This window comes from Micromys minutus (assembly GCF_963924665.1).
Source record: "Micromys minutus genome assembly, chromosome: 17".
In the NCBI taxonomy this organism is placed as follows: domain Eukaryota; kingdom Metazoa; phylum Chordata; class Mammalia; order Rodentia; family Muridae; genus Micromys; species Micromys minutus.
In genome coordinates, this window is record NC_137952.1 from 35989238 (window position 1) to 36017138 (window position 27901).

Here is a 27901-nt window from a genome sequence, read left to right on the forward strand (position 1 = left end):
GGCATCTCCTCAGAGTGGCCCCAGAATCTACAGGGTCACACTTTTCAGGCATAGGTCAGGGGCCACTGGCTTTGTGTCTTCGGACACTAGTTTATTCCCGAGGACTAGTGATATTTCTTCAGTTAGACTGTTCTTCTCTTAAGACCCACACTTTTCTAGAAAGGTCCTGGAATACACTATAAAGCCAATATTACAAAAGCTCACAGAGTTTCCTTCCTGGACAAAGGTATAAACCATCCAAACACTTTAGGGGCTCAGGGTGGGGGGAGAAAGGGGAGAGGAGCCAGGAGAAAAGAGAGGAAAGACAGGAGAGGTGGCTAAAGGGCCTTTAGACACTGTCCATGTTGCCCTAAAGCAGTCCCTGACTCTCCTGTTGTTCCTGTTCCTACTTAAGGCTTCAAGGCCTGCTGCTACCCTGCTAGACTTTCGTGTTCTCAGCTCCTGACAGTAGATGGCTCTTGTGGGGCTTTAAACATATATTTTGTGACTCTGGTTACAAGTCAGCACTCGCTCCTCAGATCCTTGGGGTCAGGCCACTTTTGGCTCACTATCCTTACCGCTGGTTTCTGCAGCACACTGAGTATTTTCCTGAATGAGGAGTTGTTACTCTGGGTTGCCTTGGAGAAGTGCAGGGGAAGGGGTGGGGGGAAGGATATAGAGTAAGGGAGAGGAGGTGGGAACGGGCTATGAAGCTTTAACTTCGGAATCTACCTTCAGCAACTTGTCTTGAGGGCTGTTTATATGCTGCAGGCTTTAGTTTTAAACCTGATTTACCTCATACAGTCACTTCTCCCATACATACACACATACACATACACATACATACATACATACACACATACATACATACATATATATGCACACACACACTTTAAGTTCATAGGTCTGGCAGACATTGCCGAGCTTTCTTTGAGGATGAGTAGGAACATGTGACCTCCTCCCTCCCAGCTCCATTAGGTTCCAGGCAGGGGTGGCAGAGCCCCAGGATGAACATGGACCATGCCCAGTCCCATCACAGCAGCACACACGCTTTCACTGGGCCTGCTGATGTGAAAGCTGTGTTTCCACTGGGGATGAGTTCCAGCAACTGAGCCAGTACTTTAATTCTGGTCCCACATCTCCAGCAGCAGGGCAAGTGAGTGGCCTAGCCACTGTACCCACAGAACAAATGACAGTATTTTCTCCATCAGTGACCCTTTCTATCCCACCTACTTTTGGTGTGTGTGTGTGTGTGTGTGTGTGTGTGTGTGTGTGTGTGAGTGTATGCATCTGTGTGTGGGATGCACAGACAGAGAGAACCCTGGGTGTCCTGCACTATTGCCCTCTGCGTTTTAGACAGTCTCTGTGGCCACCAGCAAGTCCCAGAAATCCTAGTGTCTCTGCTACACACAACTCTGCGTTACAGATGCACTTATGACTACACTCAGCCTTTTTTTTTTTTTTTTTTTTTTTTTTTTTTTTTTTTTTTTTTTTTTTTTTGTAGCTGTTGGGGACCTGAAAGCAGGTTCTTGTATTTATGCAGCAAGTGTGTTCACACTGACTTGGCCTTCCAGCCCAGGTGGCTCTCACTTGCTAAAGTAGGAAGAGTTCAGACTTTCTCAGGTTTGCAGTTTTCCTGACCATCACGCTCTTGCTCCTCTGTGTAAGCTAGGTGTTGAAAGTTCTGGACCTGGAGCCAGATGGCTCGGAGATAGATTCTACCTTGTCGCTTACTGTCTTTGCCTTACTTTCTACTGCTGTGACAAGACACCACCAAGGCAACTGTTTCTGTGGGTATGTCCTTGACCACCATGTGGGGGGTCACGAGAGCCATCAGGCAGCTACCACACTGAAAGCAGTAGGTGAGAGCTCACATGTAATCCACAGGCAGGAGTTAGAGGGACAGGCAAACGGAGAATGGCATGGGTTTTACAAACCTCAAAGCCTACCCCCAGAGCACACATCTTTCAACAAGGCCACACCTCCTAATCTTTCCCAAACAGTTCCATCAATGTGTGGAACAAGCATTCAAATATATGAGCCTATGGTTTATTTTGTCATTTTTTTTTAAAGTTTATTTATTTTTATTTTATGTTTATGGTTAATTTACCTGTATGTGCCCACAGAGGCCAGAGGCCAGAATAGGGCATTGAATCTGGGTCCTCTGGAAAAGCAGTCAGTGCTCTTAACCCTGGAGCCTCTGCTCCAGCCCAAGCCTCTTTTCCAAACCATCACATCATCTGTTGTTTTTCTCTGTGTCAGTTAGTGAAAGACATAGTGAGTGGATGTGTGGGGAACAATACTGAACCAGGTCCCAGTCCACTGTGTGCGTGTATGTGTGTGTGTGTGTGCGTGTATGTGTGTGTATGTCTTTAGCCATATTCATGCTACTGATATAATGTGATCTCATTTATTTTGTGCTGGAACTGTTTTCTAGAAGGTTTTGTCTACACAGTAAATAAGATGCCTAACCTTAGATCCTGAATTTGCAGCTTACATTCTCAGCAACTGCATCAGGATGTCTCTTTGCAGGTGAGTGTGGGAAGGGTAGTTCACGGTTCTGACTGAGGTATGACTCCCTGCTCCACAGAGGAGCTCTTCTTAGAAACATGTTCCGAATCTTTTCTAGTATGCAGAGGACTCAGCAGAGCTCCTTGGCAGCCAGGATTGGCAAGTGCATTGCCCCTTTGTCTCCTGGCTTAGTCATCCTGTACAGGATAGAGTGTTGGTATAACCATCTTAGCTTTCAAGAGTCACTGTAAAAATTCCCTCTAAAAGGCCCACATTTCTGTCAGTTCCCTACAGACTCACCTCCCAGGTGGTTAAGGCCTGCCTTTCTCCCTGACCCTATATCAGCAAACATCAGTAATGAGAACTTCAGTATCTAGCAGGTGGCTTGCTGCAAGCACAGCGTCATGACTGGAAGGCTCTATTTAGTTTGATCAGGCTTTGAAAACACTCCAATTAGTCCTCTGGGAATTAAACATTTTCAAATGAACGCAGTTCAGCACACGCTGTATCGTCAGTGTCTGGGCGGGACGGCTGGCCAGACATCTTCCAAGGAACTGGTGATAAAGAGCCAAACTGCCTCAGCAGCAATGGTGGCTCTGAGAAGTGAGGCCAGTGCTGAATCAAGCTAATTCTCAGGCCCGGGGAGCAGAGGGCCCAGACAAGTGAGCCATTCCAGCCGAGGCTGGCCCTGCCGGCCCCTCCTGAGGCCTGTGAGGACTGAGAAGGTCTGGCTTCAGACTCTAGCTCACTGAAATTAATGCTTCTGCAAGTCTTGTGGTCACTAAGCAACGGTGGCTGGCTGCATGCTACATTCTGGCAGGGATGGACATCCATTTCTCACAGAGGGCTTGGTCCCTGGCAGGAAGACTTGCTCAGTGAGTCTGCTGAACTTTGTTGGTATAAGCCTCATCTTCAGAGGTGGAGCTGCTTCCCTCAGCAAAATGTCCACTTCCTCGTGAGATCACGCGAGAGCCTTTATCCAGGGTGCTAATGCACCTCTTGGGCTGTCCATCAGTGTCCTCCCAGAGAAACCCTGTCTCACTAAGGCCATCACCACGATAATAAAGAGAACACAAGCAGAGATGAACAGATATCCAGTGGTTTTTATTTTAGATATTACTTAGTGATCATACTAACAAAGCTAAGATTTAAACTAGGCTTTTATATACAGTATATTTACAAAACTATGTTTTTCCTTTCTTAGAGCAGTTGCCCAAGGTGCAGAAAAAAAATCCCCTGCCCTAGTATCTGGGGAGCTCATAGTCTCCTCAGGCTACAAATCCCTGGCAGAGGAAGGGATGGAGGCAGCGAGTTCTGTCCCCACAATGTTGTCTGTACTTGAGGCATTTCCGAATAGCGAGAGCCAAAGGCAGTTTGTAAGTAAAACCTGGGCTGCCACCTCAATTCTGGGTTGTGCTTCACCAGTGGAAACCCACCCACAGAAGACAAGTGTCACCCTCATCTTTAAGGTCACTGTGATGGAAGTCAAAGGTCTCCACAAGTGTCTTCTGGGATCTGAGTGAAGATGTGGCCAGCACAAACTTCTCTGCAATGTGTGGAGTTTGACTTTCCAGCCTGGTGAGCTGGTGTCAAAAGTCCAATCTTTGTACTCTAGGAGCCTGCCCTCCAGGGTAGGGTGGAGGCTGACCGTCAGTCACACCACAGCACCAGCCTTTGGCCACAAAGAGTAACTACAATAGAATTATAGCAGTTCTGCAAAGTGTTAGTTCTTTTCCTGTTACACATGAGATAATTAATATTTGATATTCTGAGACGTATGTATGCTGTAAAACCATCATAAAGTATAAAACAAACACAGGAACCAAAAGTTTCCTCGTGGGATGTGCAATCTGAGAGCAAACCCAATGCGTTACTCTGAGACCCGAGAGCCTACGACCCGCACCGCGGTGACCCAGCACACGTTTATTTCAGGTCATCTTGACAGGGGCATTTGTGTCTTGCAAGCCCTGAAAAAACCTCACTTAAAATTAAAAAAAATAAAAAAATAAAAAGCTGAATATCAAAAGATCATGATTCAAGGATTTCAAAGCCCAGTGTCACAGGCAAAGCCTCATTTTCACGGAAGACGAAGCACTCTGTTTTGTCCACTTCCAGCAGCTCGTTAAGGGAAGCCACGACTACGTCATGTCCCTGCAGCATTTCTGGGTAGCGTGCCATGGTTCGCTCGATCCTTGTGGAGCGCCTCACAGGAGTGATGAGCTTCAAGTCTTGCACTTCTGGCATCCCGCATATTCTGAAAGAGACCAAAGGATGCTTCCAAAACCTTCCCGGCTACAGGAGTATTCTGTTTTATTCTTTGTTTCTTACTCCATAATAATGGCTTTTCCCTGAGGCTCAGGAAGCCCTGGATGGTGGTACCTGCTCCTGGATTGTGTTAGCATTACAGTGTTATGAATGGAGGGTGGAAATGGTTTTTAAGTCAACAGCGGTACAGCTGCTATTTGTTTGTCACATAAACATTTACAGGCTGTGAGGAAACGGATCCTCACTGAGCTTGACTGCACTAATGACTTCTAAGATTCCTGCTTGTGTTGACTGTCGAATACTCAAAACCATGTACTGAATAGGAACAACTGGGCATCTTCCTACTGACCTAAAATTCTCGAAGCCACCACCGCATTAGCTTATGTAAAGCCAGCTTGTGTACAGCCCTTCCAGAAGCATAAACAGAGGGAGATATTAGACGTAACTTTTTGGAAACAACACTGATACACTGTTCTATAGCCTTAAAATGACTGGGGTTCTTCCTTGAACATCCCTCTTAGAGAACAGAAGGCTCTGAGCAGTGGTCTCTGACTGTAGTAGGCTCAGCTGCCCCCTTGATGTTCTTCCAGGGCTGGTCACCGTCCCTTCTCTCCCACACTAACATGGGAGGTGGCACTTCCCAGCTCCCTTTGGTGTCAGGCTGGGAGGACAAATAGGAGTGAAAAGGTGGTGCTGGATGTGGGAGGGGTGTGAGGAGGGGTGTGTGAGGAGTGTTTGAGGGGTGTGAGGAGGGGTGTGGGAGGGATGTGGGTCCATGTGAATACCAGCTTGCCTGCAGCACTCACTTCACAGAAGTTTAGGGTGGCAGAAGGAAACAATATACACACAGAAAAAATGACCCTGACTTGGCTGTCCAGTTCTCTCTCCACTTCCTGAGTGCCAGAGATTTCGGCATCTCTGCCATTGGAGGCTGGATCCCAGATCGCCTTCTAGCACGGACCTTTTTCAGTCTCAAGAGAGCTCTGACACTAACCACTGGCCTACCCTTTGCACCACATCTGAAGCAGAGGTCTCTAAACTGTTTCTCTGGACGTGTGTAGAAGAAACACAACTCTACTGGAATCAGGCCTGTGGTCAGAAGTCTGCTGGGGTCTGCTTACCTAGGAATCGGGGCGACCTGTAATTTGATACCAGGGTCACCCCACTCTGCCGCAGGGATCCGAGGCGCTGCGGCCACCTGCTCCCTTTCTGCTGGAGATGGGCCAGGCTGCTCGGATCCCTCCTTGTCCAGCTCTTCCGCAGATGTGGTGTTAGTTCCAGCAGCTGAGGTGGCAGAGGTGCCTACTGCGCAAACAAGGCCAGGAAAGGAGGTAAGAGGCAAGCAATTTCACAATTAAACTAAAAATCAATAAAGCAAGGCAGTGTGTGCAGGACTTCCCAGTAACCTCATGGACTCTGCAGAGCAAACAAAGAGGTGTGACTTCAACTGCCATTTATATGGTTTTTTATCCCTTGCTATATTTTACAAAATAGTATTTTTTTATTCTTTGAAACTTTCATACATTTATAAAATGTATATTGATCATATCCATCTCCCTCCAATTCCTCCTATGCCACCCCCCTTATTGCCAAGCCCTGCTGCAATGTCCTATGACATCAGCCCACCAGGCAGCCTTCCAATCACCCCTTTGGGTACATTTGCCAATTGAAGATGGATCCTTGATCCCTTTGCAGCACTGACCACATTCTTCCTCTCATCAGAGTTCTGAGAGACTAGTCACTCTCCTTCACCACAGCGTGGGTCAATTTTCTTGTCATTAGAATTAATTTATTCAATTTCTTAATCCCTTCACAACATCAGGTTGTGAATAAAAAATTTCATAGTAACATTTTAATGATAGCTCAACAACAAAGCATTAAAGGAAGTAAATCAAACTGGGGTGGGCAGACAGTCTAAAGGCCGAGGTCCTGAGAAAGGTCAGGAGGGTCAGCAAGAGCGGAGGAATGGCTCCCATTTCCCTTTACACTAAATATAAGGGTTGACACTGAATATTCTACTCTGCTCCTCAAAGTACTAGCTATTTATCTGTTTTTCTGTGACTTCATGGTCACTAGTTAAATCTATTCTTCTCCTTCTCCCTCCTTTTCTTCCTCTTCCCCCTCCCCCACCCCTCCCAAAAGGTCTTACTTGGTAGTCCAGGCTAGACTTGGATTTAAGGCAATCCTCAGCCAGGATTACAGGCATGAGCCACCACGGTCATCTTAAATCTATTCTTATGTGACTCACATAAAAGGCATCTTGAACATTTATTATGTGTCACTGAGTTTGGCACAATTTCTTCCATAGACAGATTCTTTAAAAGTTCCAAATAGTGACAGTGACGGCTAAGTAAGGAGAGACTCTTGAAAGAGCATGGCTTTAGATGAGTGACAGTAACTTACAGTGGTGGTTTCAGCAGGCATGGCCCTCATCAATCATGTGCTAGGTGCTGTGAGTGACACAGTGATCATCACTGTTGGGGGAAGTGTGTCACTTGGAGGTGGGCTTGGAGGTCATACATGTTCAAGTCATGCCCAGGAAGTCAGTCTCCGGCTGCCTATGGATTAAGATGCAGAACTCCCAGCTCCCTCTCTAGCTCCATGTCTGCCTGCACACTGCCATGTTTCCTGCCGTAACAATAATGGACCAGGCCTCTGAAACTAAGCCAGCAGTGAAGTGTTTTCCTTTTCACAGGCTGTGGTGGTCATGGTGTCTCTTCACAGCAATAAAACCCTGACTAATACACTTATGGTGATTAAACATATAACAAGTTCTTTTGTCTCCATCTGTCCCTTTTGATAAACTGTGATTTTGTTTTCCTGGAAGATTCCAGGAAAGCAGGACACACTAGTCCAGGCTGCTGTGGTGAACATAATCTTTGCTCAGAATGGAGCACATGTTTACTAGTAATTATACTAGTTACACATAATTACTCGTGAATCAGTGGCTGATTACAGCTCAAAAGACCATGGAGAGCAAGAGGTGATGGAGGTTGGGGTGGGGCGTCCTCATCCCTCTGATCTGCATGCTCCACAATGACTTCTACTTGCACATCTCAAGGTGGTGAATTGAGAAGTTACCACACCTTCCGCGCTGCTGCTTGCATCTTGCAGAATGTTCAGAACTTCCTGCAGCTCTTGCACTGGCTGGAGGCAACAAAACAAACGGTATTGGAAGCATTCATGGGAAAACTGAGCTAGTACCTTTGCTTAGCATCAAATAAACTTCCAGCAATAAGAATGTTTCCTTTTTATCCCATAGTCAGTAATAAACACTTAAAATGATTCAGTTTTAAAGTTTCATAAAGAAAAAAAATTAAGAACCTGAACATGTTGATTTAACACTGGCATATCCAATTTCAGTGAAAATATGTGTTCAAAGTCGTTTATAAAATTTTTCTTTAAACCAAATTCTTTTTCCTATTAATTTGTATAATATCATTAAAAATGTGTTCCTACATAAAGATTTTGCCTCAAAGATGTAAAGCTGGCTAGATAGAAAACACACCACACACCCCTGTTGTCTGTTGAGTTCTTGTTTGCATGATAAACTTTGGGCACTGTATTTCAGAAAGACAACCAGAAGTTAAAATGTAGGAAGAATTTTCCCCACAGTCACATCATGCATGCTTTGCTTTTTTTTTTTTTTTCTTTTTAAGATTATTTATTTATTTTATGTATGTGAGTACACTGTTACTGTCCTCAGACACAACAGTAGAGGGCATCAGATCTCATTACAGATGGTTGTGAGCCACCATGTGGTTGCTGGAATTTGAACTCAGGACCTCTGGAAGAACAGTCAGTGCTCTAACCACTGAGTCATCTCTCCAGCCCTCATGCAGGCTTTACGTCTTTTCTTCATCTTTTCTTGGCCTTTTCTTTCTCGTCTTTATTTAGTTACTATATCTAAAGAGCAGGGGAAAAAAATCAACCAAGAAAAGGAAAACAAAAAGCTCCCTTGCACAGAAGAACACGTAAACCTCACAGAGCATACCACAAGGTCAACTGCTATTTTATCATGGGGATGCTATATTTAAATTTTTTCCTGACTTGGTACTCTGTATCAAGTTAACAAAGCACACACATGTACACACACACACACACACACACACACACACACACACACACCTGGCCAAGCATGGTGACACACACCTTTAATTCTAGCATTCTAGAGATAAAGTCAGGCAGATCTTTGAATTCCAGGCCAGCTTGGTCTACATAATGACACCATACATTTGTCTCAACGAAACAAAACAAAAACTCCACTCTAACCAAAACAACAACGTGATAAAACCCAAACCAGAGAACCGAGCCAACCAAACAAGTTGTAAGCGTCTGGAGTTGGAAATAACACACATACTGTGATGAAAGTCAATTATAAAACACTTGCATCAAGTAGACTTTATTATTAACTGTTTAGTAAGGTTATTACTATGTACTCTAGTCTACGCTAAGTCAGGCTATGTAGACAAAGTTAGTTTCAAACTCATGGCAACTCTCCTGCCTCAGCTTCCCAAGTGTTGGGATTACTGGAGTAATCCCAGCTTCATGAAGCATATTTTGCATTTGTATAGGTTTCTGTTAAAAATGGTAGACTGAATCTCATCTACCAATCTCCACTGAAATTCTACTGAAACGGACGTCAAAGAATGAAAAGAGCCCAGGACAGAAGGAGCAGCAATACTCTGGGAGTGGGGTGCTGGAGAGGACGCCACCAGCCCCTCAGAGAGCTTCGTCTGAGGAAACTCCTGACACAGGTGTACCACAGAGCTTCCCAACCAAGAACAGATGAGGCCTCTGGAGCATCTACCGAAGAGTCAGATCTGCAGCCAGACCCTATACTTCCAACCCCATGCAGCCTTTGACTGTGTCCTGCCACTCTTCGCCCTAACAGAAAACTGGGACACAATCTCTATATCCTGAAGGACATTGTGCAAGACTGCAGTGGATGCCTACTTGAAAAGAGGATAAATCAGGATCTCAGGCTAAGGAGATTCCCAGGCCTCTTGTTCCCAATGGCTATCTTCTCCAGCAGAGTTTCTAACTCTCCACCCCCAAGTAATCTGACCAGGTAAAGAGGAGAGACCTGAAGATATTTGTACTGATAGAGGGTTGTCTACCAACCACTGCATTTATATCACCCTACTGGATAGCCCACAACATGTGGCCAGAGCCTTTGCTTTGTTTTTGGTGTGTTTGTACATACATGTATGCATGTTAAGTGTGTATGTATCTGTGTATGCACAAGTGTGCTTATGTGTGTGTGTGTGTGTGTGTGTGTGTAGGCCAGGGGTCAACCTTTGTTGTTCCTCAAGAGCCATCCATCTTGTTTTCTGAGACTGCATCTTTCCCTAGGACCTGGGAGTCATTGTTCAGGCTAGGCTGGCTGGTCAGAAAGCTCCAGGGATCCGCCTGTCTGCCTCACCAGTGCAAGGGTGTAAGTGTCACCACGACTGACTACTTTATATGGGGGCTAGGGATCAAACTCAGCTCTATGCTTGTCCAGCAAGCACTTTACCGACTGAGCATCTCCCCAGCCTCCAGAGCTTTTGACACACTTTTCAAATCTACCTGCATGGGATATACCACTGGAGAAGAGACAGGAGACACAGGAACTAGACACAGACCTCAAGAACTGCAGAACTGTCTGTAGTGATGGGGACCAGAGCCAGAGGACATCTGGTAAAGACAGAAGCAAACCCTTGTCCAACCTGGAATAAACTAGAGGGGTCTCGAAGAAAAATACATCAACAGACTATCTGAAGTCTTGACATGATTTAGAAAATTAAAGAATATGAAAATTAGTTATATAATAAATACCTAAAAAATGAAACATAGGCAAAGTAAGCAACTAACTTTGTAGGAAAAGTAGATGTGTTTGAAAGGCAAAGCAATCATGTACACAGTCCACTGCTCAGTACAGCTACGTATTTCTTACACATGAACAGTACAGGTGCCGGAGCGATCTGCTAATAGAAACATGGAAGATGGCAAAGGTCCACACGAATAGGTGGGGCTGTCTGCATGTGTGTGTGAGTGCTGGGGATGGGCAGATCTGTGTAAAAGAGGGGTAAGGCCATGTCCTCATCTGTAAGTTCACAAATTATGTCTGCAAGAGAAAAATCAAGAAACAGCAGCATAAGTATGTCTTCTGAAACTCCAGAGGTAAAAACCAGAATCAGTTTGCTCTGGAAAGTAGAAATGTGAGGGAGTGGGTGAGGAAAAGTCGTTACTGAGTGAAACCAAACAAATACTGCACAAGTACAACACCGTGAGCAATCCTGGAAGTGAGTGCCATGGGACAGGAAGAAGGGAGAAAAAGGACATTAAGTGAAAAGAATTATGAAGTTATGTGATATTCTCTATGTTAAATCTGCAGAAGGTGATTTCTGTCTGGTTTTAGAACTAGTAAGTAACTTGATGTAAAGGCTATGGATTAGTGATGTTCTGAATTTAATGGATTAAGTTCCTTTAACTACTGAATCTTGATACTATCTTGTAACTTTCTACATTCATTTTCCAAATTACTTAATTCTATAATTAGTGTTAAGTAAGACATGGGTACTTGACAAACAAACAAACAAACCCCAAATCCTGCTGGTATAAATGTAAACCTACGTTCTAAGAATTGATGCACTGAAAAAGAACACATTCTACAGCTAATCAGTGGTGGTTCATGCCTTCATTCCCAGCATTTGGGATGCAAAAGCAGGCAGGACCCTGTCTCACCAAAACATTCTACCTCAGGTTCTGCGGCTGCCTTTTGAGGAGAAGTAGGTGTTTGCTAGTGTGCTAACTGTAAAACACACTGGGTTTCACTGTGCTATTGCCAGGTGTGTGTCTAATGCACTTTGATCACACCTACCCTCTTACGCCATTACTCCTACGAATGGAAGCTTAATAGCACAGTATAGAACCATATTGCAAACAACAAAGAAAGCCCACGAGAGAGAATCTACATCAGCCATCCAAGACAGATACTCACGGCTGCCCCATTCTGAATGGCCTCTTCGTACAGTCCAGTAGCATCAAAGGTGCCTTTACTTGCCAGCAACTTTGCTTTGCATATCCAGAACTTGGCAAATTTTTCAACCTCAGGAATGCTGGACACTATAGTAAATATTTCATTAGAAAGTACACCCTGGAAAAAGAAATGCCAGATATAAGTTTTACCACATCAATGTTAATGCTCATATATCTGAAGGGATAGTCATTAATTTTTCTGAAGTTAAAATTTCAATTTTGTTGAGGTATAGTAAATACACAATAAACATAAACATCCCCATTTTAATTGTACATTTCAATAATTTTAAACATGAAACTTTAAGAGTTACACAAGACAAAAACATTTACCACAGCATAAGGTAAAAAATATGAAAAAAAAAAAAGAAAAAATATGTTCTATATTTTTAAGGGATGAAAACACAAACAGAATCAAGATCTAGTATAATAAATACTTCTTATATATTAAAAATATTCAAAGTACCCCATATTAATAGAATTGTGAGCTGCGAGTCAAGGCTACTTTCCACGTGATTGACCGCAGCATGCATGAAAAGCCACAGAGGTATGCAAAAGTCAGGGTATATGTGTGAGTGCAGGCACACTGGAGATTCACGCAGGCAGACATAAAAAGTGAGTAAATTCTATGTAAAGGCACTTAGAAATGGCTTCGGGGTTAGGCCCATGGCGGGGCCGTGACGAGGACTAGGAGAAAAGGTGAGCCCACAAACTAACAAGTCCAGGTTCTGCAAGGCTCAGAAGCTCCTCTGGAGATGTAAAGACACAAACGACTCAACAAAGAACGAGCACAGCATCACAGCGAGGGCCGGACAGAATCGGCAAAGTGACAAACTCCCTGCCACAGAACGAGCATAGGTGATTGTGAGGAATCTCCCAGAGCCCAGCGAGACACAGCAAAGAAACAAGCAGTGCAAAGGGCAAGTTCAGAGTTCCCACGGTCACACCTACCGCTCACTGATTTCAATATCCATAGAAAAGAATTTCTTGAACAAGAGCAAAGTTAGACAACCTCTCAGATAAGCCATACAAGAAAAAGGTTTAAGGACTAGACAAATAAACAATTGTCAGCACTGAAGATTCTTGGAGAATTAATTAAAATATATGTATATATGTATCTACGTATGTATGTTTGTATATTTAGAGTTAACTAGTATATATGCATGTATAGTTGGAGTTAACTAGTATATACATATATGTCTGAATATGTCAATATTTAAAAAAACCAAGATAAAAATATAACTTAAAAATATAACTTAAAGCCAGGCAGTGGCTTTAGTCCCAGCACTCAGGAGGCAGAGGCAGGTGAATCTCTGTTGAGTTCAAGCCCAGCCTGATCTACAGAGCGAGTTCCAGGACAGCTAAGGCTACACAGAGAAAGCCTATTTTGAAATAATAAATAAATAAATATCTTAAAAGCATCTAAAGAGGTAGGGGAAATGAGGGATTATTTATAAGGAATGAGACTCAGTAAGTCAGAACAAGACTCAATAAGTCAAAAATTCTAGACACCAGGAAAAAAAATAAAGCAGGAGCTTCCAAATTTTTATAGAAAATAACTTGTAGTTAGTAATTCTTCCCAAATAGGAATGCAGCGAGGCTGAGTAACGGTGCTTTCCCAAGCATAAAAACTCAAAATCTGCATGCATCATTAGCAAACATGTTTGGACTTACATCTAGCATGTTGTTTTGTTTAATCAATTTATAATTTTCTTTATGAAACATGAAAATGACAGTAAATACAGATATAGAAAGACCATGAACATAGGAGAAGCTTATAAGTGGAATTACAAAGTCACGTGTCACAAATAAGTTTAGATATACAAGCAAGTGATAACTGTGGGGGCAAGACCCACTGTTTAAAGCAGTGTTTCAGTTTGTATACATCTGTGATACATCTCTAATATAAACCAACCCAGGGGTTTAAAACTAAAGACATGGAAAACATTTTCACAAAGGAGGAGTTTGGTAATAGTAACATCATAGAAATTAAAGCGAGTCATGACTCTGTGTAACACTTAGAAAACTACAGAGCAAATGTTGACAAATATAAGGAGAGGCTATCATTAACTTGTCCTGGAACAACTCTGGCATAATTCCTTCAGAAAGGAAGACACTGGGCAACAAACAGAAAACATTGTTTAAAACGCTTTTGCAATGTTTACTAAAAATGATCAGTCATAAAAACAACAAAGAAAAGCTCAACCAACAAATTCTATTAAGCAGAATCCAGAGAAGGCCACGTTACCAACCATGACACAATTAAAACCTAGTATCAGTAAGAAAAAAGTCACTGTAAGAAATGCAAAGACATACTTCTAAGATAGTGTTTGAGTTAAAGAAGTCTAAATAGAAATGCTAGGCATTTAGAAACAAATGAAGAGCAATAGGAATATGTTGGGCACCAGCCAGCCACCAGTGACTTCAACTTAGCTCAGACCCACTTTGGACTTGCACTGTGATGCTAGGGCTGGAGTCCTAGGGTGGCTCTGGCTGGGCCCCACCCACACAGAAGAATAGAGGGAGATGGCCCAGGTGGAGGACAGAATCCTTTCATCTGTTTTCATGGACCTAGCAAGTCTTTCACCAGGGACAGCAGCTGGTTCTAGCGGTAGCTAGCAATGGTGGGTAGGGGACTTTCCTCAAGGTCTGAACTCCAGGCCCACAGGGCCCTCCTTAAAACACTAGCATTTGCTGCGTAGTGCACTCTACTGGAAGTTGGAGTCCTAGTTCTTCCAAAGCTCATCTCTTCTAGTGAGATATTGTGAATTACATATGGAGTCTTCTTCCATTTTCTGGCATATAACTTCTAAAATCCTTGGAATCTCCAAAGTCTTTGGCATGCTAACAAATTGATGCCTGGCAGTTCCTAGGGTAGCCTCAGGATGGTGGCTGCTCGTAGGACAAGAGCCAAACAGAATCAAAGGGCTGGAGGCTTCAGTCCTACCCACAGACTCTGGGGAGGGACTGAAGAGTAAGCTGAACACGAATGGTCTAACGTGGATCAATCATGACTATGTAATGAGGTCTCCATAAAATCCCAAACACAGGAGGGTTTCTGTAGGGCTGTGCTGGACAAACCCATTGTTTTTGTGACCTGACCCTGGCTGATGAGTATTTGTTAACATGACAGATATCAGACAGTAAACCAGGAGGCAAGTTCGTAGCATTCACCATTCGTGAGAAACGAAGACTGATTAAATTGGCCAAGCTTTTAACTAACAGCTAAGAAAACAACAATGGACAGAGCAAGTGTAGACACTGATACATGAGAAGTTACTAGAATCCAAAAGATCTTTAAAAGACCTTTAAAAAGATCTTAGAGAAATCTTCAACAAATCTTATCCCCCTTCCTTGCCCCTTATTTTTCTGAGATGGGACTCACTGTGTATTCAAGGCTGGCTATGAACTTTCTATGTACCCCAGGCTGGCCTTGGGTCTGTAATCTGCCCATCTTAGCCTACATATTATACATTCAGCCTAAGAAACAAAAATCAATTATTGAGGATAGAGAATGTGAAAAGATGTACCCAAGATTGAGACTAGGAATATAAAAATGTGAAGTCCTGCAACTTGCAAAACAAACCAACTTGCCTCATTTCTATCTACAGTGTATACATATGGATAGACGAGGGGGAGAGGCAACAATGGGTAAATGCACCTTCAGGGAGAAGAATGTACTGGAGGTCTGGTCACTGATCCGTATTATTACTTGAAATTATTTTAATATTAAGAAGGTACTGATTGGAGGAGGGGTATGGGCAGAAAGGGTTCAGTTGTTAAGTGTTGTTCTGCAAATAAAAGGACATCGTGTAATAGCCAGAGGCCTCCCAACAGTTGGACTGGTCGTGCGTGCTTACATTCTCAGCACCAGGGAAGTGAGCCTTGAGGCTTCCAAGCCAGTCAGCCTCCAGCCTAGCCCACCAGGGAGTTCCAGGCCTGTGAGACCCTGCCTCAAAACAACAAAACCAAACAACAAAACTCAACCCAAGCCTCCCACCCCCCCAAACAAGGAAGCCAGTGCCTGAGGAACAGCACTGAGGCTGTCCTCTGGCCTTCACATAGATGCACATGCAAGTGTACCCACTCTGCCCCCCCCATAATGTATTCATGTATGTTTTTAATGAAAAAATAAAATCAAAGAACTAAACAAAGCTCTGAAGTTTAATTCCACAAGGAGAAATATTAAAATAATGTTCCCCTGCGTCCTCCCAAGTCCAACACTATGATGGGCTTACTTCTACTGTAGGTTAAGCATGTCAGGTTTTATAAATGCACTCTTCATTAAGGCAGTCGCTTCAGCTCATACTTGCTGTCTACCGTCTACTTTATCCTAATGTGTAGACTCCAAGACACAGTTAGGATGCCATTTCTAGCTACCAAAGTTACTCAGAAAAGCTAGAGATGGTTCACTGATGAAAAGTTCTGGCTGCTCTGCCAGAGGACCAGGGTTGTTTCCCAGCACCTACATGGTGGCTGGCAACCATTTGTAATCCCCCAGTTCTGGGGGATTTAATGCCTTCTTCTGGTCTCCAATGGGCACCGCACACACACGATACAACTATACAAATACACCCAAAGCACTCATATGCAAAACCCAAAAATAAGTAAGTCTTATTACACCACCCCTCAAAGGTTAGAATTTAGGAATTCCAGAGCAGATGTTGCTTGCCCTTTGGACCCTTACAGCATGAGAAAGTTCCTGTTGTCTCTTTATGGAGCCAAACGGTCTGGGTTAGCTTCTTAAGATCCGAGCAGCCACCTAAGTGCATGTCATCACGTTACTGCTGCCTGTCACTGTGCTTCTGCAGAGGCGAAGGCTCTGAGGAACACATCTGATGCACCAGGACTGAGTGTGGCAGAGTTTTGCACTCTCTCCCTCTCACTCACCTCTTCAATGTGCCTCAGACACTCTGTCAGAGTGCTGTTGATTTTCCTGGACAGCTCCAGCTGAGCTCTCTTTTCCTCTTCTCTTTCAATGCTTTTCCAGAAGGAAGTGTTCATTTCCTCTATGACTTTCCTTTTTGTTTTGAATATCATGGGAGGCCGTTTATAGGTTTTCCCTTTAGATTTCTGCCATTCTTCCAGCTGTTTCCTGTAATGCGAGGGGGAAGGGAGGGGGTTAGTTCTTCCCCTCGTTCCTTAACATGTCTGCTGCTAAAACACATGACTGGCAGAGACTATAACTAAGTCTACTGCAGACAGATTCAGGAGGACAGAGCGCCCACACTGGTTTACTGTGTCACTTAGGACTGACTGCTGCTTCAGTCTTGTTTTGTAAAGGATTTATTTATTTATAATGTTTACAGAGTTCAGCCTGCAGGACCTCTGGGAGAGTAGTCAGTGCTCCTAACGACTGAGCCATCTCTCCAGTTCCTGTGCTTCAGTTTTTACATTTTTGACCCTTGGGGGGGTTAAGAGCACTGACTGCTCTTCCAGACATCAACCACATGGTGGCTCACAACCAGCTGTAACAGGATCTGATGCCTTCTGGTGTGTCTGAAGGTACTCACATGTATAAAATAAATAAATCTTAAAAAAAAAAATTCCTTGACACTTGATTCCTTTACATTGTTTTTCTCTAAGTTTCGTTTCCTCATGTGCTGCTGTGGACACTGCCTGCCCTTAAGACACCTCAGCAGTCCATTGCTGCCCCCAGAAAGTTCTCACTCAGACCCCCCAACCCTGCACTCTGTCCTCAGCAGGGTCTCGGTGCTCAGAGCAGCCCACTTCACCCACATGGGCCCCTTTTCATTGACAATCTGCTGCTACCCTTTAATACAGGCCCTCATGTTGTGGTGACCTGCAACCACAAAAATTACTTTCATTGCTACATTGTAACTGTAATTTTGCTACTTTTACGAATATAAATATTTGATATGCAGGATGTCTGATATGTGACCCCCAAAAGGGCTGTGACCCCCCAGGTTGAGAACCATTGCTCCAGTCTCTAGCATTCTTACCTTACTTTTCTCCCTAGCCTCCTTCTAATCCTAATGAAGAAAAACTTTCTTTTCTAAAATCAATGTACTTCTGGAACTTCAGCGCCATAACTAATTTCTCCCAACTTTCCGTGTATACGCTAAGTCTTCCTTGCTCACTTGAGCCTGGTGGATGTGGTGAGGATGGAACACTCATCGTGAGTGGATGGATCTAAGTCTTTCCACACTTTATTCTCTTTGCAACCCCATGCCACACGCTGTCATAATCCAATTTGTGACCCAGGTAGATGCTCCCACCCACCCGCGGTTGTTACGCTCCTCTTCCTCCTCAGCCGCCTTAGCTCTCGACTGAACCTGTTCAAGCAGCCGTCCTGGCCCTATCCTCTTGGCCATACCACCAGTTTGCTTTTTTCTGGTAGGAAGGCAAAGAGCTCTGTTCTGAGACCAAATGCTGCCCTTCCTCACTCTGCTGCAGCTTCTAGCCACCTTAATGGTACCGTTTCTTTCATTGTTGTCAGGAGTATAATTTCTATTCCAAGCGGGCATATATATGTGCATGCTAAGGAGGCTCATTTACATTCTAGGATTAAAATTGGTCTTGGGCACAGAGAGGACAAAAATCCTTTGGCTCATCTTTAAGCACCATATATAGCTCGAGCCTCAGCAACCCCAAGTCCTGATTTTCAACCTCTGCACCCCATTTCGGTTTACTTTCCCAGCCTGGCTCACTCACGCTTCCCATTGGTTCTTCTGATAACTCTGCCACACTTAAGCACTGGTTCCTCACTTTCTAGCTCTTTTTATTTACTACTCTGGCTCCTTTCAACCTGTCCTGATCGGCTGCTCATTGATCTTTGCAGGACACTTCCTGGGGGACTAGTTTATATCAGCAACTCCTATTTCCTGCTCACCTATTCTGCTCTACTTTCATTTTTACAAAACAATTTTATAATCTATAAAACATTTGTGAGCCCCCTAGTCTTGTTTTAATTAATATTTATTATAACTTCATATCTCCTTTTCATGTTCTTATTAGATACCACCAGGGAGCTATCTCTCAACCAAGGATATATACACATATAAAAAGTGTGTATATGTTGGTGGTTCCAGAGGTTGAATTTAGGGCCTTGTACATGCTAGGAAGTGCTTTATTACTGAGCTACAGCCCCAACCCCAATCAGTAATTTAGAATTAAGGCAAAGTACCTCCGATCCTCTCCTTCTGGTTTTTTAACATGTGGGTGAGTCTGGGTCGCACTTGGGGCTTCCTTTCTACTTGCAGTTGCTGTACTGGATTGAGTCCTAGGAGCTGTCTTGTTCAGAAAATGGCTCTGGGGAGGAAACTTTTTGGAGTCCAATGTCTGTGCTTTCTGTTGAAAGATGTTAAGTGTTTTATTTGCTCTTATGTTAGGTGTGCTTGGAATGACTGATTTAAAATTGCCAGCTGTCAAATTAGGCCTCTGGCCTATGAATCTTGATTTTTGTAGAATGCATGTCGTCTGGGGTCCAAGACAAGGCTGCACAGGCTTCTGGTCCTGCTTCGTGTTGGGATATCTACTGTTATGTCCTCCCCGAAGTACACTGAGATGGGAACTAGGTTTAGTATGTTTTACTTTCTGTTCCTCAGGGCATGACTGCACCTTAGTTTCATTTGGTCTTCCATATCTAACCCTGTTCACCATTACATCCTTTGTATTCTTGGTCACCGGTTTCTTTGATGTCTGAGTCTTATGGGCCGGAACGGAGTGAGAGGGAACTGTTTGTGGGGGGTTTTCTCTGGGTCGTGCAGAATCTGGAGCTGTAGGGAGTCGCTGAGACTTCACTGGTTGAGCTCTGACTTGCGTGTTTTTAATGAACTGTTTGTTGACTCTGTCTTTTACAGTAGTATGAGCAACTGAACTTTTGTTCAAGATCTGTTTAGGAGCTAGACTTCTCTGAGTTTGATTAGAAAAGCCAGTTTTTAGCTTTCTTATAGAGTCTAAGTTAGGATCTGGCTTTTCAGGTTTTAGCAAGGTTTGGGGCAAGTTTTCTTTGTTCATTTCATCTAGAAAGCCATCCAAAGATTGCTTTTCGGCATGAGTATTAGCCACGGGATCTATACAATTAGCATTTCCTTGACGTGCTTCCTGTGACCTTTTGGTTTTTAATTCCTGTGTGTCAGGGAGCTGCCTGGGTTTCCTTGACAGTCCTGCAGTGGATGACACAGCCTTAGGTTGCTGCTGACTCTTGCCGGACTGTTTATAGTCTGAGTTAGAAGAAAAACATCTTGATGTGAGCCCTTTGCTTGGAAGGTTTGGCGGCTTGTGGGACCCGGTGATATTGGCTGGTTTAGTCTGGAGTTTAATGTTGATGGGTCTTGTAGTTTTGCCAGGCAAAACAACATGATTGGAAACATCTTTTTTAGGTCCAGGAGTCTGAAAACACAAAGAAAAAAAATATATTTAGAAACCAACCTTAGGATGTTAATTAAGAAAGATAAATGTGTAACACAAAGGCTCACCTTTGTATATAAGTGACGTTTGTAATTTGAGTTTCTATTAGAAGTTTGCCAGTCTTTTTAACTTAACAGTTAACTAAAAAAATAGTTGTTTCAAAAAAATAATTTGCTTCTTTTTAATGCCCTTCATGTTCCAATGAAGAATATTTCTAACTGGCCCAGACAGACACATCACAATAAACATAGTACTTATAGTAGGCATCTCAGCAAGTCCTCCCTTGTACTTCCAGCCATATTAAACATTATTTTCCTTTCAGATGCTTGCCTGGGAACCTTTTTAACCCTGGAAGTCCATGCTGTCTGTAATCATCAGTGGGTAAAAGGGGAGAGAACATTGTAACATGAGGAATCTTACACACCCCTTCTCCTACCTTCAACAATTGCCAAAATCCAGCAAAACAAAATAAAACAACAACAAAAAAAATCTGAGATCACACTTGTAAAGTCAAGATAGAATGTTTTCTTCTACAGAAAATAGATTTTTTTTCATATAATAAATTCTAATAACAGTTTCCCTATCCCAACTCCTTCCACTTTCTCCCCATCTCTCTTCCCATCAAAATCTTTACCCTTTCTCTCTTGTTAGAAAACAATCAGGCATTGACAAATATTAATAAAATAAAAATGAACTAACTGAAATAGGACAAAGCAAACATGAAAAATAGCCAAAGAAAACACTCAAGAAAAATTCTAGGTGCAGAGACACACACAACAATCTTAAGGTTAGATTTTTTTTTTTTTTCAAGGTTAGTAAGTACTTCAGTTATTTTATTTTATTTTAAGGTAAATACTTTAGTTAGTTTTTATTGTTAACTTGAACTTGAGAAGAGGAAACATCAATTGAAAAATTGCCCAAATCAGATTGACTGGTGGCCTTGTCTGTGAGAGATTGTCTTGACTGAAATGGGGTGGACTAGCCCACTGTGGGTGGTATGATCCCTATGCAGGTGGTCCTGAGTGTTATAAAAAAGTTAGCTAAGAGCTGGGTGTGATGGCACATGCCTTCAATTCCAACACTCTGGAGGTAGAGGCAGGTTATCTCTGAGTTCAAGGTCAAGAAAGAAAGAAAAGGAGGGGGGAGAGGGAAAGAGAGGGAGAGAGGGAGAAAAGAAAAAAGTGAATTAAGCATTTCACTTAATTGGGAGCAAACCAGAGAAATGAGCTGGAAAGCAGCCTTCCTCCTTGGTTCCTGCCTCACTGCCTTGCTTGACTTCACTTAGTGACGAACTGTGACCTGGAGATACAAGCCAATTCAGCTTCAAGGTGCTTTTGGGAAAAATATTTTATCATAGCAACAGAAAAGAAACTAGAACAATCAATAAGCAGATGTTTTAGTCAAGTGACCTAATTTTGGACAAAAAGAGAATTGGTTACAGCAAACTAAACACTAGGGAGGGGAGAGCTTCCTGGTAAATAACGGGAAGAGGGCACTGGAGTACGCACAGTGGGGCAATTAGTCAAGAAGGAGAATTGGATAACTTAAAGAACATATATCTCCACGAGAAGATAGAGAAAGGTTCAAACTACCACTGTCTTGCTCATATCATGAACAATCACTAAGTAAATACATAAAGGAAATCTCAAACAAGAACCACATAGCACTAGGGCAAAGAGACACCAGCCTGAGATGCTATCAGTGTGTGGTGTTGCTGAGGGAGATGAGGAGATGAAGGAGAGCTGGAGGTGGGAGGCAGAGTGAGATGGTCACCCACGGCTGTGCTTATATCTGGGTCACACTTGGACCTAACACTCACTTCAGAGCTCTCCATCGGTTACTCAGGAAGTGGGGACGCTGCTATAAAAATGTTTAAATGCATTTTTACGGCTTCCATTTCTTACATGTTTAATAACTTCGACATTTCATTAACATGCCATGCAATTTAGTATTTTAAAGCCTCCAAATGAATGGGTTTTAGAATGTTTACAAGGTTGTACAACCATCCCCACAAACTGCCATGCATTTTTATCACCCTAGGAAGAGATGTGTTAGTAAAACTCTTCATCTCCCTTTCTCCACAGGTCTTAGCATCCACTGAGCATAGGTATACTATACCTATGTAGATGGATCTATTAACTAGGTAGATTCATTGCTGGTGGTGTGTGTGTGTGTGTGTGTGTGTGTGTGTGTGTGTGTAGTGTGAATGCATCTGGCTTTTTCATTTCCCTCCAGCATAATCTCAAGACATGCTCATGCTGTACTGTGCACCAGTACTTTACTATTTTTGTTCTGAAGGAGTTCCATGGAGCCTAGGCTACCCTTGAACTTGATATGCAGTCAAGGATAGCCTTATACATTATCCTCCCACCTCCTTCTCCAGAGTGCTAGGACTACAGTCATGTGCTATTAACCTAGTTTACGTGATGTTGGAGTTAAATCTAGAGCTCTGTGTACACTGAGCTGGCAATTCACCAACTAAGCTATATCTCCAGCCCAGAACTTTGTTATTTAAAATAAAAAAATGTAAAAAGCTTTTTAGAGAAGTTTGATGCTACTAGAAGAAAAATGAGCATGAAGTACAGATGGTTGTTCCAAACCTTATTTCCAAATACCAAATAAGGTTTCAAATGACCTCCACTACTTGCTTAAAGTTGAGTAAAAATATTAAATCATATGGCTACACATATTCATTCATTGGTTAATGAACATTTGGGGCTTATACATACTGTTACTATGAATATTTGTATACAATTTTCATGTGAGCATGTTTTCAGTTTTAGGGGTCCACACCTTCAGAATTTCCGAATCATTTGGCAAATCTATACTTAGCTTTTAGGAAACTATGAGTTTTCTCCAAAGTAGCTACATTAGGTTATGCTCTTATTTACTATGTATGAGGTTTCGGTTTCTCCACATCCTTCCAAAACTATCTTTTCTAATGTAGCTATTTTAGTAAGTATGACAGTTTCTTACTGGTTTTGTCTGTTTGCTTTGCTGTTGCTTTTGTGTATGTGTGCACACGCATGTGTGTGCATGCATGAGTGTGAGTGTGTGGCTGTGTGTGTGAAAATATGTGTGTTTTACTAGGGATTGAACATAGACCTGGTGCATGTAACATTTTTTCTACTGATCTGTATTCCTCAGACTTATTTTTACTTTTTGCATTTTCCTAATAGTTAATAGTATTGACCATTTCTTCTTGTCTTCAACATCTTTTGAGAAATGTTTACTCAGACTCTGCCCATTTCAAAACGGAGTCACTTGTCTTTTAATTGTTTGACCTGTAAGAGTCATATACATATCCTGCACACTAGATCCTTATAAGACGTGACTAGCAATTTTTTTTTTTTTTGACATTTTTTCCATATCTTGATTTTGGATCAGCATGAACTGCCTAAAGTCTTACTAGTGGTAGAACTGGTCGTTTGGTTCAAGCTCCGGTGAGAGAGAAAAGCTGTCCTAGACTTAGCACAGGACATTAGAACTGTGGCGGGTGGAGGAGGGGTAGACTTTAGAGATAAATTCAACTCCTTCCCCTAGTAGACAAAGTGAAGCTATGCAAGCAAAGCTGACTTTTAATTCTTTTAAAACCATTTCAACTGTCAGATCAAGTTGAAAAGAAAATAAAGCAAGTAGGAATAACGGCTTTAAGCTGAACCTACTTTCACTTACTCTGGGCATCTGAAGAAAGAAAATTCACAAAGGATGTAAAGAGGGCTTGGCTCAAGAGAGATTTATCAAGGTTGGCTAGAGAAGGCTCTGTGCTAGACTCGGGGATGATTCTGAGGACACTTATAGAAAGGATATAAGCAAAAGAAAATAATGATACAAATGAAACAGGGGCCATCATAGGGCTGGAAAAGATATTAACGAATATCTCACTGATGGTTTAAAACTCACAAATAATTTCTAAAACGTTGCTATATTCTTTAAGTGGCCCAGGTACTCAATTTAATTTGTTACTAGAGTGAGACAGGCCTTGACTCTTACGGGTTGTATAATTAGGCCAAGGACTTAATCTCTTGAATCCCACGTCTCATTATAAACGAGCACAGCAGTAATAATGACAATGGTAATATTTATTTTTTCTAGGAGGGGTATCCTAGGTACTTGGGTTCCACCAGATAGTTTTGACTTAGGCTTCTTGGTCCAGCACTTTATTCCTAAAGCATTCTGGTTTGAAATGTTAAATCATACAATATAAGGCTATTTACTTACATATTTAGAAGATGGTGGTTTAGGGCAGATATTCTTGGCTTTTAGATAAGGCCTATGAAAGATAAAATTAAAATTAATCCTTGGTACAGAAGAATCAGGAAAGCTTAGGAAGAATACTGATTAAAACATTATGATAAGGATTTTAAACCAACAAACTTTCTATATAGGGTAAAAAAAAAAAAAATCAAAATTCTGATTTACCAAGAAATATCCTCACTATTCCTTTCCCAGCCCTGCATCCCCTCCTCATGATCACAGCCACTCTTACCAACTCCTTTTGTGACTTTTTTTTTCGGGGGGGGGGGGGAGCTATCCTAGGTGAAAATGTAGCATTCTAATAATATTAATGCGCAAATATAGCATTCTAATAATATTAATGCACAAATACAGCATTCTAATAATATTAATGCGCAAATATAGCATTCTAATGATATTAATGAAATGTACGTGGACTCTTCATTGCCACAGTCTTATTTAGGCACCAGCTCTTGAATACTGAGGGTCAGACACGAGAGAGATGACAGCCAACTGCTTTGTTAAGAAACTTCCTTGCTGTGTGTATCTTCAGTGTTTTTGGGATGTGGATTGTATATAATCAACTCGTCAGTCAGATCATGGGTATTATTACACTTATGATTTTAACCAACATTTAATAAAGATAAATGAAATATACGTATTTAGCTTAAATATTTATATAATAACAATACAAGTAATTTAAATATTAAAAGTTAAATGTAAATGAAATATAAAACTGCATTCACATTGAACATGTAGATTTTCCCCCTTATTGCCTAAACCAAACTATTTCCATGGCATTTTGTATTGCACTGGGAATCATAAGTAGCTTGTAGATGGTTTCAAGTCTATAAAAGGATATGCATGGGTCACATGCAAACACCATTGTATTTCAGGGAACATCTACAGATTCTGCTACCTGTGAGGATGTAACCTGAAGTTGAAATCTTGTTAGTGAAACAAAACTTAAGACAGAGCAGAGCAATTTAGAAGGACTCCATCTTCATGGACCAAAACCCAAGACTAACAGATACTTGGACGAGATAAGCCACGGGAGGGCAGGGATGTCTCTAGATTAGGTCTATATCTTTATGCATTAAGAGTGCCTGACAGGCCTGGGGAACGGATGTCAGAGGCAGAACGTTTGTTGTCTAGCATGTGAATGGCCCCGAGTGCCACTCACAGCACAGGGGAAGAAGAAAGGAAGGAAAAAGTGTCAGAAGAAAAGGAGACAGAGAGAGGGAGTGAAGAGAGAGATGGTACAGGTTCTAAATGAGTGTTTGTTGAGAAAGCAATTTTGGTTCATTTAATCCAGGAAGTAGAGGTGAGGAAAAACCCTAGGTAAAATTACATGGGCTAGGAAGTCTCCAGCTTCCATATAAAATCAGGCATGGAGCGTATAACCCTAGGCACTAGGGAAGGAGAGGAGTAGATCATGGGAGAGTGCTGACCAACCTACTTAACCCAAGCAGTGAGCTTTGGGTTCAGTGAGCAATCTAGGCTTATGGGAATAAGGCGAAAAGTGTTAGAGCAAGACACCCAACCACCATTGTGGACCGACCAGAATCATCTCTCCTGCCTTAGTAAGCGCACACCAGAGCCAGTGTCCTCCAGTTCCTTGACCAAAAACTGCTCTTCTGGGAACCAACTTTCCCAGGAAATAGAAGGAAGCAGAAGAGCTTCCAGCGATGTAGGTAACAGTATACAGCCTTTCTTCTGCAGATTGTTAGAAAAAGCTTAAATCTCTGCTAACAGCCAACACTGCCTAGGTTTTTTTTTTTTTTTTAAATCATGTCTGGACTGAAATGCTCCTTTTGTTATTATTACAGTATCACCATGCAAGTCAAACAGACTGGAAACAAAGGGCTGGTGCGTTCATTGCTATTAGCAACCAGGGCAACAGAGCCAGCGTAACTAAGGGAAGGTAAACTCACTTGGCATTGGGGTCCTTCAGCTTTCCCTTGGCTGCCAGGTACTCCTGGAGCTTTTGCCTCCGTTCTTCTGTGAAACATGGACACGAACAAACAACAGAAACGTCACAGAAAACCCTTTATATCTTTAAATATGATACTTCCTGTAGCTACTTTGGCTTTCATAAAAGCCGCCAGTCCTCTTGGGCTTGCTTTCAATACCAACGGTGTCAGCTTGCTGCCAAGCGAACTAAGCTGTTTATACCAACACAACGATCCTATGAGGTATTTGGCTGTCTGAAACTCAGAGGTGAAGTGACAGGTTTAAATTTACCCACTAACACCCAGCAAAGCCAGGATCTGAAAGCAAGATTATTATTATTATTATTATTATTATAACCCTTGAGTTAAAAATCCCGGGCCTAGGATGGTGCGTAGAACAGTGTGCATCTGGAAGGTGGCATGGGGGTGGGGCATACTAAATGTGGGGCATAGCTAGGAAGGGCTCCAGGTGCCTCAGAGACCAGGGTTTACAACATCCTTAAGCCTCAGCCCACATTTTATCAATTAACCTCCAGACAGCGCACGTTTTATCAGTCAGTCTGCAGAGACTCGGACTGGGGCCGCACCGGCCTCCTGACTCTTGTCAAAGTTCTGGCCATAACCAGCAAAGCCTGGGTGTCCCCAATGCTGCCATGGAGCGCGCCGCTCCAGCGTCCTTAGCCTATCTGATCCGGGGGAAGACGAGCAGGCGGGGGAGGCCTGGCAGCTTCTGGAGGCTGCCGACCACACTTACCCGCGGGGTCGGGCCCCACCATGACTCTACCGCGACAGTTTCTTTCTTCAAAGGGCGCGCCTTGTTCTGGTACTAGAGCCGGGCGCCCGTCTGGACGCTCCTATTGGCTTCTGCGACTTTGAAACTCACCAATAGAAAGGTGGAGGGGGCGGGATTACAGGAAATGGAAGCTTTGTGGAGGTGCTGCGATTGGTGATTTTCTAAGAAGGCCCGCCCCATGGCATGTCATTTCCGCAGCGGTGCCTCTAGGCTGGGAGCTGGTGGGTAAGGCCAGAGTGGATCTTACTGTAGCCAAATTAGGGCTAAGGACGGTTGTGACATTAACTGTCACAACCGGAGAGAAACAAGCTGTAGACTAAGTCTCTGTGCTGTCAGTTAGGCTGGCTTTGGCTGCAAATAATAGCATGCCAAATGAAAAATGGTCCTTATTAGTTATTGTTTTTATTCTTGTGTCCGAATACTTACCTACCAGAAACAACTTACAAGACTCGGTGTAGTCCCTGAGCAGCTCGCGGGAGCTGTCAAGATGACGGCATCTGTCAGACGTGTCCCAAGGGAAGGGCATCCTAAGACACAGGAGCCCAGGAGTCACACAGCTCTGAGATGGGACAGTGTCCCATTGGTAGGCATCCCGAGACTCAGAAACCCAGGAACTACACAGCTCTGAGGGGAGAAGGTATTTCTATGGAAGGACATTCTGAGCCCAAGAAAAGCCTGTTAGAAAGAAAAAAAAAATCATGGAGAAAGGAGAAGGAAAAAGCTATCACTGGCATACCTAAACATTATCAGGCGAGAGAAAGGGAACAAAAAA

The 27901-nt window shown here is 42.8% G+C and overlaps 1 protein-coding gene across 1 annotated transcript; it reads right to left on the minus strand.

Annotated features, from left to right (window-relative positions):
• Window positions 1–4518: 4518 nt before the first annotated feature.
• On the minus strand, window positions 4519–27112 carry CKAP2L (cytoskeleton associated protein 2 like; the record flags this gene model as incomplete). The annotated part of the gene is made up of 9 exons (XM_080930942.1): window positions 4519–4744; window positions 5877–6060; window positions 7842–7902; window positions 11741–11896; window positions 16666–16870; window positions 18923–20130; window positions 24370–24421; window positions 26319–26385; window positions 27091–27112. The coding sequence occupies 9 exons, from the start codon at window positions 27110–27112 to the stop codon at window positions 4519–4521; spliced, it is 2181 nt and encodes a 726-aa protein (XP_080787068.1).
• Between the last annotated feature and the right edge of the window lie 789 nt (window positions 27113–27901).